Source organism: Anabrus simplex, chromosome 4 (assembly GCF_040414725.1).
Source record: "Anabrus simplex isolate iqAnaSimp1 chromosome 4, ASM4041472v1, whole genome shotgun sequence".
Lineage (NCBI taxonomy): Eukaryota > Metazoa > Arthropoda > Insecta > Orthoptera > Tettigoniidae > Anabrus > Anabrus simplex.
In genome coordinates, this window is record NC_090268.1 from 70,583,553 (window position 1) to 70,594,166 (window position 10,614).

General features: G+C 39.2%; 1 protein-coding gene across 1 annotated transcript in view; it reads left to right on the forward strand.

Moving 5' to 3' along the window:
• The window catches only part of Lim3 (Lim3 homeobox protein), a 554,170-nt gene extending 549,337 nt beyond the window's left edge, over positions 1 to 4,833 (forward strand). Inside the window, exon 7 of the mRNA XM_068227353.1 lies at positions 4,655 to 4,833. Coding sequence (XP_068083454.1) covers positions 4,655 to 4,833 — 179 coding nt within the window. The remainder of the gene's footprint in view (positions 1 to 4,654) is intronic.
• Positions 4,834 to 10,614: the final 5,781 nt, after the last annotated feature.

Consider the following 10,614-nt stretch of genomic DNA (forward strand, 5'->3'; position numbering starts at 1 on the left):
TACATTTAAGATATAGCTTTTTTTATAGTCTCTTCTCTTTGGTTGGGAGGTATTCACATGATCGTCTAACTTTATCCAATCACCGGCATCGTCCTTTTAAACCTCACTGTCGTTATCATTTAGAGAAACAACTTGTCTAAATTGGAACTACATGCAAGCGAATTAAAGTTAATCAAACTTTCATACTATCATTCATTTATAAATTAGGCAGTTTTTCACAGAGGTGAATGTAGCAATACGAACTTCAAACAATTTTCCATATAAATGCTAAGAAAACTAGCGTATTGACTTATTTCTATTACTATCCTAACTTTCACTTCTTCTTCTTATTCTACCGCTTGTCTCACACCCGGTGGGGTCATGGGTGCGAACTAAGTCTCGCATGTAGACTTTTTGAACTAATGGAAAGACGTCTCTGAATCATAGCCATATCCGTCGTATGTGTGCATACGTTTGCAAAAAGTAACAATCTCGACTTTCAAAAACAAAAGTTTCAAGAATTGGATTATTGGGTGGGGGACGCAGACGAAGAATTCAACCACGATATCCCCTGCCTGCCGTAAGAGGCGACTAAAAGGGGCGACCAAGGGATGATCCAATTAGAACCATGAGACTACTTGTAATTAGTGTCATCATGCAGGGAACACCATGGGTCACATTTACTTGCGCGTAGTACCACTATGTTAGGTACGCAATAGGTTTGTGATTAGTAGCGACAGTGTGTGAATCAGGATGTGGGTCCTGCAGTACCTGTGATTCGTACTCCTACATGAGCAACACCATGGTTCTGCCTTACCTATGCTCAGTTCCCACTATGTGAGGAATTCCACGGGATAGTACGGGTCCCTGTGGTTAGTCCAATTATGTGAGGAACGCCATAGGTTTGCGTTGCCTTTATAGGTTTGCATTGCCTGCAAATAGCGCCGCAATGTGCGAAACACAATAGGTCTGTATTACATGCGCGCATTACACTACCTGTGAATAGTACCATAATGTGTGGAATACCGCGAGTCTCCGCTATTTTTGATTAGTACCGCAACATGACACATAGCATGGTTCTACTTTCATACCATTATAAGGGGCCGATGACCTGGATTTTGGACCCGATTCGATTATAAGCATAATCGATTCAGCATCGTGCTATAGAAGCAGTCCCTTGGTCAGTAATACTATTGTTGTCTGCCAGCTTCTCTTCATGTGAGGCACTGTGGGTCGGATCCACTGATCGTTTTAAATTCATATCCGTCCATCCATTTTCGTCCTCACGCTTTGAATTCTGGTCAGTGGAGGATTTGGGACTTTTAAGTTGTCACTTCATTTCGTCTCATTTCGTACCATTAGGGGTCGATGACCTCGATGACCTTTACACAACAAACATCATCATCAATTGGATTTTTGAACTTGAAGTAACTTGAAAGGGAACAGTTTAGGTTAAACTGGACAGATTTCAGTTAATCTTTGTTAGAATGATCAATTAATATATCCTAAATTTAATGGTAACGATAATTTTGCCGTGGACTCAATGGTATTGTTGTAATTACTTGCTGATTAAGTCGTATACATTGTAGAGATGTGGCAATAGTTCTATCTTAAAGTTTCATTAAAGATTTTAACAACAAGAACAGAATTTCACGCTTATACAGACGTATTTTACTAACAAGTACAGTAATATATATGTTGGGTATTCAGCCCGAAGGCTGGTTGGATCCTCAACAGCTCCACCATTAGCTGTCATAGATGCTGTAATTGTCACTGAAGAGGCGTACTAGGGAAATAAGGAGTGAGGTAGATTCCCGTTGCTTTCCTCGCTGAGCCAGATGTTGCTATTGCATATCAGTCTGCCAAGTCCACTGAAATGCATGCACCAACCGACTCTACGAGCGACTTTTTCACGCAATTCATAGCAGGGACTGGCTGCATAAGGAATGGCATTACTAGCATCGCTCATACCTCAGTCACTTTCATATTGTCAAAGCCAAGGAAAAGACTGAGACGGGTCAATGAAAGTAACAAATTTATTCTAGCCCATACCAGAAGACATAGTTCACTGTAATCACTACATCTTGCCAACAAAGGCACAGTACAGTAACAATAATATTAATTTCAAATACTTGGAGGAAATCATCGAACCATCCGGATTAAATTGTGAAGAAAACAGAGACAGAGAGAACACGTACAAAAAACCAATATCTCGGAACGCTAAATGAACATACTATAACACTGTAGTTAAGCCTGAAGCACAATACGCATCAGAAATCTTGATTAGTGGAGGCAGATCACCAAATAAAACTTTAGAAAAACAAAGAAAAATATACAGGAAACCCTTTGGCCCAGTATGCACAGGAGTGTGAATGAAAAGATCTGCTGAATTATACCAGCAATCTGAGAAAATATCAGATACTATTAGAAAAAGACGACTGACATTTTATTACGCCATTTACGACATTTAATTACGCCTCCTCACTAAGTCAAGAATAAATGGATAATCGGAATTGAAAAATACCTTCAAGAAATCAGAATAACAGTCAAAATTATGTGGAACAGGCCTAGCTTTAGAACGTTGGTAGACAAATCTCGTTTTGCTGGAAAACCAAGATGAGAACCAACATTGCATTGACGGAAGGACGGAAGAAAAAACACAGCGTGAGGATGAAGAGGTTCTGGGAGAGGAGAAAGCAAATTCATCTGCTAAGTTCAATCGCGCTCCTTATTTGGATACAACGTTGTGAATAATAATAATAATTGGCATGAACATCTTTTTAGATTTTGCCGTGTCAAATAAAAGAAAGAGAAATTCATCACGTTTGGTGAAGACTTCGCTGTACGTCTTCAAAAAGGAAACACCCGTGGCTATGAGGACTCCTCTAACTAAATAATAGTAATAATAAATATAATAATAATAATAATTGTTGCGGAGATATCCGTGGAGCAGAAAGGGGTAAAATAATGTGCTGTGGTGAATGGGTCTATCTACAATACCAAAATTAATTTAAAATTTGAACTGAAGGGTGTATTTCTTCAAAAACAATAAACTTAACAATTTTTCACTTGGTAAAAGTAACAATGATATCTCAGGTACAACGCCAAACAAGGGTGGAACACCCCAGAATAGAGAAATTTAACAATTTTGGGTTTCAAGCCCTCGATTTACAAGTTCTGAGTTACAAGCTCAAGTTTACAAAATTTACAATTCAAAATGAGCAATAATATAGTCAAGGGCATAAATCCTCCAATTCAAGAGCACTTGTTCCAAAAATTACAATCTCTAGCCTTCCAGAGGCACCCCTCACTATTACCAAAACTTACATGCTCTCAATTTCTTACAGCCTACTTAAGGCAACATTATATCCAAGTCTTACACTCTGGCCTCACAAGGCACTGTTTACAAATGGAAATAGTTGTACACAGGGGTATCTAGTACCCAACCTACTGGGCCTTTGCAGAAAAAGAGCAGGTTAAATAAATATCCCGAACACAAACTGAATGGAGGCGTACACTTGTGCTCCTAGATAATGAAATATTAAAACCCTAACAGGACTCTGGGCCCGACGAAACAGGGGCTAGTCCCAAGCTTCCGAGGTGACTCGTATGGAAATAAATTTAATACATTACAGTAAGAAAATAGTTACGATATCGTAGTCACCTCAAACCAAGATGAAGGGGAGCTCGAGAGGGTAACTCACTCTCTATCCCCGATTTACAGTTTAAAACTTTATGAAGTTTTACATTAGCCGAAAGGAAATTTACATTTTAGAAAATTTTTCTTACATAGTTAAGAATTCTGACCTTCCCCTCGAATAAGTCTGCGGAGGTAGCTACATAAAAGAGAATTTAGGTGGCCATTACCTGACTGATGTACTGCCTGCCGAAGAATGAGGCGTCCCGCCTCATGCCTTAACACACACACAAAGACGACGATCAAGAGACAAGGAAACTTTAAAAGCCGCAACTTATATACCCTCAGGGAAGGTTCGAGAGGATTCTGGGCTAATCCGTACACACTCTCTCATTTTTATTGGCTGAACCCAAAAGTTACACTCAAAACCGAACAAGAATCCTGTGATAGGCTGAAAATTAATTACAGAAAATTTTCATTGGCCAGATTCAAAACTGGAGGAATGAGACAGAAGTGTTCCAACCTAGAATTACATAAAGAAAACAAATGAAGTTGATAAAACCTATAAACACAAAATTTCTTTCAATAACAACTTTCTTTACCTTGCACCAGAGTGCATTACTGTAGTTTTTTGGTAGTGACATCTGTGGGAAAATGTCCAAACTTCTTGATGTATGGCAAAAACAAAACCAAGAGAAATCCAATCAGTTTAGGAAACTTCACAATAACACAATTACTTAATATTTCAGTAGTGACGTCTTTTGATTAAAGTCTCGACTTTATGTAGTAGCAATTTCCCATCTTGGTCGATAGAGGAGTTCATTAAGGCGCTTATTTTGAATGTGTGGAGTTGCGGTGTACCTCCCGGTACAATAATAATATTAATATACCGGCTGTCTCTTTTCTAATGTCCTATTCCATCTTTTTCGGCTGTCACGTCAAACTGTTGCATGCTATTATGTCAGTAACCTCTTCCTTATTGCTTTTGAGAGTTCTCAGTGGTGACATTTTTTTTTCTAAGAACTTTGTTTGTTTCAGGTCAAGGACCTCCTCCTGGACACCTGCCGGCAGGACATCCCAGCCTGGCGAGCGGACCCGCCTCCGACCTTAGCAACAGCAGCAGCACGCACGGATATCCGGATTTTCCTCCAAGTCCAGACTCGTGGCTGGGTGAGGTGAGCGCCTCAGCACCACCGGCCCACGGTTCCCAGTACTGACCCCGCTCTCGGAGCAAGCGGAAGTAGCGCCCCCGTTCTGCTGCTCGTCAACCACAGAGATTGTTACTCTACCAGCCAACAAACGCGAGCAGTTCGTGGATGTAACAATCCTTTGCAATCGGAACTTTGCATATCTGACAGGCACAAGTGTCATTTAGAAGAGGAGCATCCTGCTACCAGCTGAATAGACACTGACATGATTTCATTTAATCCCGATAATATCCTCAGGTCGAATACAGATTCAAAAACAAATTTCTCAGATGGCGAAATGAAAACTTAACTTTCTAATTTTTTTTATTTATTTTTTTATTTTTTGCTAGGGACTTTACGTCGCACCGACACAGAGAGGTCTTATGGCGACGATGGGATGGGAAAGGCCTAGGAGTTGGAAGGAAGCGGCCGTGGCCTTAATTAAGGTACAGCCCCAGCATTTGCCTGGTGTGAAAATGGGAAACCACGGAAAACCATCTTCAGGGCTGCCGATAGTGGGATTCGAACCTACTATCTCCCGGATGCAAGCTCACAGCCGCGCGCCTCTACGCGCACGGCCAACTCGCCCGGTACTTTCTAAATGTTACAGTAAACCTTGAGTAGAAATAATTTTATGAAAACTCACTAAAACTTACTAAAAGCGGCATATTCAAAATGAAATGGCGTATGGCTTGTAGTGCCGGGAATGTCCGAGGACATGTTCGGCTCGCAACGTGCAGGTGTTTTGATTTGACAGCCCGTAGGCGACCTGCGCGTCGTGATGAGGATAAAATTATGAAGACAACACATATACCCAGCCCCTGTGTCAGCGAAATTGACCATTCAGGTTAAAATTCCCGACCCTGGTGGGAATTGAACCCGGGACCCCTGTCACCAAAGGCCTAGAAAGTAACTGCGAATTATACGCGTTGAGTAATATTTCAAAGCACCCACGAGTGAAGAACGTTAGCTGAAAATTTCTGTCTCTGATTTTTAACTTATTTTGGCCGGCACATTAAAATGTTTAATAGAATTCTCGAATAACTCATTCAAACGTTGACAATAATACACAATTATATTTCTATCACATGCCATCTTCTTAAAGTACTCGTAAGTAAATTAAATAAATAACCAAATAAGATGGTGGTTGTGTTATTGTTCAAAGAGAAAGTAAAACTAGGCAATCGTCCTCTCATATCATTAATCAGAGAAACGAATTGGAAAATGCCCGATACTTCGAAGAATGATGGTCTCGGCAAAAGAAAACCATAGACGGCGTGAAAATGAAAGACTTGTTAGGCCTCTCAAGCCTAATGCTGTCAGGATAGGAAGAGATGGTGGTGGTGATTATTGTTTTACGAGAAAGTACAACTGGACAACCATCCTCTATATAACACTAATCACAGAGAAAAAATCGAAGGGGTCCGACACGTAGAAAAATGAAGGTATCGGCCAAAGAAAGACAAGGGTCACGAAGGGCGTGAAAATGAAAGACTCCCCAGGATTCGCAAAACTAATACCGTCGGGGTCGGAAAGAAAACAAGAGTTGACCAAGAAAGGGCGGATAGGATGAATGAAAGTGAGGAACCTGGCACAAGTGAAAGGGCTCAGCTAAGGGCCCCGTGGTCGCTAAACCACGCTCCGAAGACAAGATCCCCTGGGCCCCCCTTTATGTCGCCTTTTACGACAATCAGTGAATACCGCGGATATTATTCTACCGCCTTAACCCACAGGAGGAAAATATATATTTAGTCAAAGGACTGTGATTTAATACCACTAATCAAAATTAAATTAATGAATTAAAATTAATATTCTATTCCAGTATATTTCCTTATTACTTCTTTATGGAAACAAACTTAAGCTGTCTCCACATATCGTTCTTAGAGAGAGTTAAGTTTTCATTTTCCCAACATGCAACACAAGCGAAATACAAAGTACTACATCATTTCAAAGATGTGCAATATAGCATCCGTCAGGTCTGGCTAACTTGACGAGTTCTATGATTTGCGACAACGGATCTATCTTTACATTTCTATTCTTTTGCATAAATTTCAGACATTACCTACCGTACATTCTTAATTTCTTAAGAATTCTTAACATATTCCTTCCTCGATGATGCTCTCAGTGAGATCGATCCAAACAATTTAATTGGTTTAATTTAATTTAATTAAGTTTTATTTTATTTAAATATATATATTACCCATACGTTATACAAAAATGCGTATATTTCGCACCAAGTCAAAACACATGAATAATAATAATAATAATAATAATAATAATAATAATAATAATAATAATAATAATAATACACAAAGTGTTTTATTTCTCATCAAGGAGGTTCTGTGATAGGAAGAGAATAAGTTAGTGTCTAATCGATGTACTGAGTCTTATTATTCGTAAAGTACTTTTAATATACTTATAAAATATATCGTACGTTTAAATGGTTGCACACGCATTGGTTGTACCCAAAAATTAATTTGCGGGTAGTGAACGTATATACCTAGGGTATAACAGGATCGATAAGGGTGTGCAGTTCTCATCTGGGACAATAGTTTTGTGAAGCAGTCCTGGTGTGTCCCCACGAGAACTACAACCAATCAAAACAGAAAATCTCATTGCAATTGATTCCTGATAGGCATTGGCTTGCCAAGCGACCCCTGCCCAGTCCAAAGGCTTGCAGATGACGAGGTGACGCTTGGTTAGCACGACGAAACTTCTCGGATGCCATCTCACTGTCAGATAGTGCCTCATTTGTTCTCGTGTAGGCTGAGTAGGCTTCGAACCAGCCCTCATATTTAGATTTTAAAATTCGGGTCTAAACAGGAATTGAACAGAGAGGCAGGCTCACTACCCACGATAACTGATTCACCTAATATTATATACGTACTTCTGTGATCCGTTGTTCTATATAAGGGAGAGTCAGATGCAAGAGAGTGAAAACGTTGTATGTAAGGAAACATAAAATATATTTAAAAATTATAAAATCCTTTTAATAACAACCACCTACTCAATACATTATATTACTCATTGAATTATAAAATAATCATGAGGTGTCTGAGGAGTTTGATTCACGCAGCCAACGTTAGCGAACACATCACACTAGTCCCAAGGGTAAGCCTCTTTTTTTTAATAACATAACTTTATTTTTCCTCCCTTTTCTTTCATTCCAGATTTCTAACTCCAATTGTGCCATAATCTGCTCCATCCATCTCTGGTTTGCTGGAACTCTCCCTACTTTCAAGTTATAGTTACTTTTTAACGAGTCTACATTGGTGTCCTACGTTGTATAAGATTAATTCTACTGCTAGCGTGTAAATACGGACTAGTTCAACTTGTATTTCCTTCTGGCATTATGTTGGCTCTCCTACAGAATTCCTAACTACTGAAGTTCACGCCATTTCAACCTTAATGTCGTCGCCATGCGCCTTTTAACTGACTCAGCTTGACTCGTACTATTCAATAAACTCTACTTCAACTTTTGTTTTGCTCAATTTTAGAACTCCATAGTCAATAATTAATCCACGCTTCACGCATTGACATATATTTTAAGATCCACTATATCTATATCTTTTTATTTTAACAACCTCATGTTTGTTTTAACTTCCTCTACAAATGCTTGCTGTTAATCTGTAAATATTATTATAATTTCAAGTCTAGTGTTATCATTTTACTTTTTATTATGGCATTGTCACTCTTTTAACAATTTTTATCATTCAGCTCAGGGCCCTGACCTAATCTTTGTAAATTAAGGCTGATGATGTTCGCTATGTCGAACGAAACATGTTCCTTTATTTAAGACACCTCATGATTATTTTATAATTCAATGAGTAATATAATGTATTGAGTAGGTGGTTGTTATTAAAAGGATTTTATAATTTTAATATATTGTCCTCAATGCGGTTCTATTATGAGATTAATTACATGTAACATAAAATATGCCATAAAGATGAGGGTAGAAACTATTTATTGTTGTTAGAAATATGTAACTTCACCTGCTCAATGACATAAGATTTCCTCACTTGGGGAGTCGCTGTGCACAGAGTAGATTACGCAACAACTAATCATGAGTAATGTTCACTTTTTTTATAACCATCTGACACGGCGCTCTCGTAATTCCCATTTGCGTTGATATTTTGTCAGACTTCGTTCCAGGGTTTCCTTCACTCGAGCAAAGCTTTCTGGTGTTCGAACTCTTTTCGGATAGTTACGGTTTTTATTCACTACAGAACCCGTTTCGCGCAATTTTGCCACTAAATTTTGCATTGCAGACTTTGCTGGAGGTTTTTACCAAAAAAACACTTCCAGTCTTAAACTCTAGGGCAAAAAGTTCCGCACAGGTTTCTCCACGAATCGTGCTTCGCTTAACATTCGACAATGAATTTAATCGTGAGCACAATTTTGTGTTGCATTCAACTGGTCACTAAACACATCTGATCCCCTCATTCACTCACACGCAATAACACAGCGACGTACTCGGGAGATGCGCACGCACAGAAATGTGACAGCACCCGATTGGTGCATCGAAATCGCGGATTCCAGCATTTCCTGTGACGTATGAATATTTTTCGGGACACTTTCTTTTTGCCCACTCTGTGAATCTCACCAGTGATACGCCCACAAAAATGGCTTCGTTTTCTGTAATCGTGCAGGTAATTCAAATTCTAGTGTTACTTTTTGGACGCAACCAAACTATATTTACATCGTGAATGACCAATCAATTCCGATCGACTTGTTGGCCAGACCTGACACATGACTTATTCCACAGCTTTCAAATGAAGTAAATCTTATCAAAGTTATAATACGATATTTTCTCCCCAGACTATCAAGCAGAAGGTAATATTCATCAGTGAATGACTGTGTCTGCAGTTGAGGGATGTGTACTTCCGTCTTGAATTCTAATGTAAGTGCAATAGAGTCTATACTCAACATAGACGCCCTCAGAACATGATTCGCTTCCATAAAAATGTGTCTTGATACTAAAAGACTTCTTGGAAGGTACGTAGCAGGTCCTTCGTACCAAAAACGACACAGTATGTTTTAAAGAAGATAACTGCCCTGCCACATCAACGATAGTTATTAATTAAAATGAGAGAACTGCGAAAAAAAGGTTAGATACTGAACGTTAAATTCGTAAAGCTGACAGAGTTAGTGACATTTAAATGGACACTAGTGCGGTTCAATTTATAGTGTAAAAAAATTAATTCTCCAAATAATGTCTTGATAACTGCATTATTAGTATAATAGTGATGAAGTACAAATTGTGTATAAATTGTTTGAAGCACACCAAGAGGGCATTAGATCCTTGACAAGCGGAATATACTCCCAACAAAAAAAAGTAGAACATGTAAACATGCTTCAAGACCAAAAGTGAAAAGAGCTAATAAGTGCTTGAAATGTTTGTTTAGAATGAGGAGGGTTATTTCAGAATACATTGGTTTTGCATTTTCTACCTACTGTGCCGGGCTGAGTGGTTGAGACGCTGGTCTTCTGACCCCAACTTGGCAGGTTCGACCCTGGCTCAGTCCGGTGGTATTGGAAGGTGTTCAAATACGTCAGCCTCATGTCAGTGAAAACTACTGCGAGACTAAATTTTGGCACCTCGGCGTCTCCAAAAACCATAAAAGTGGTTAATGGGATGTAAAGCAATTATTATTATTATTATTGTTATTATCATCATCATCATCATCATCATCTGTTTACCCTCCAGGTTCGGCTTTTCCCTCGGACTCAGCGAGGGATCCCACCTCTACCGCCTCAAGGGCAGTGTCCTGGAGCTTCAGACTCTTGGTCGGGGGATACAACTGGGGAGAA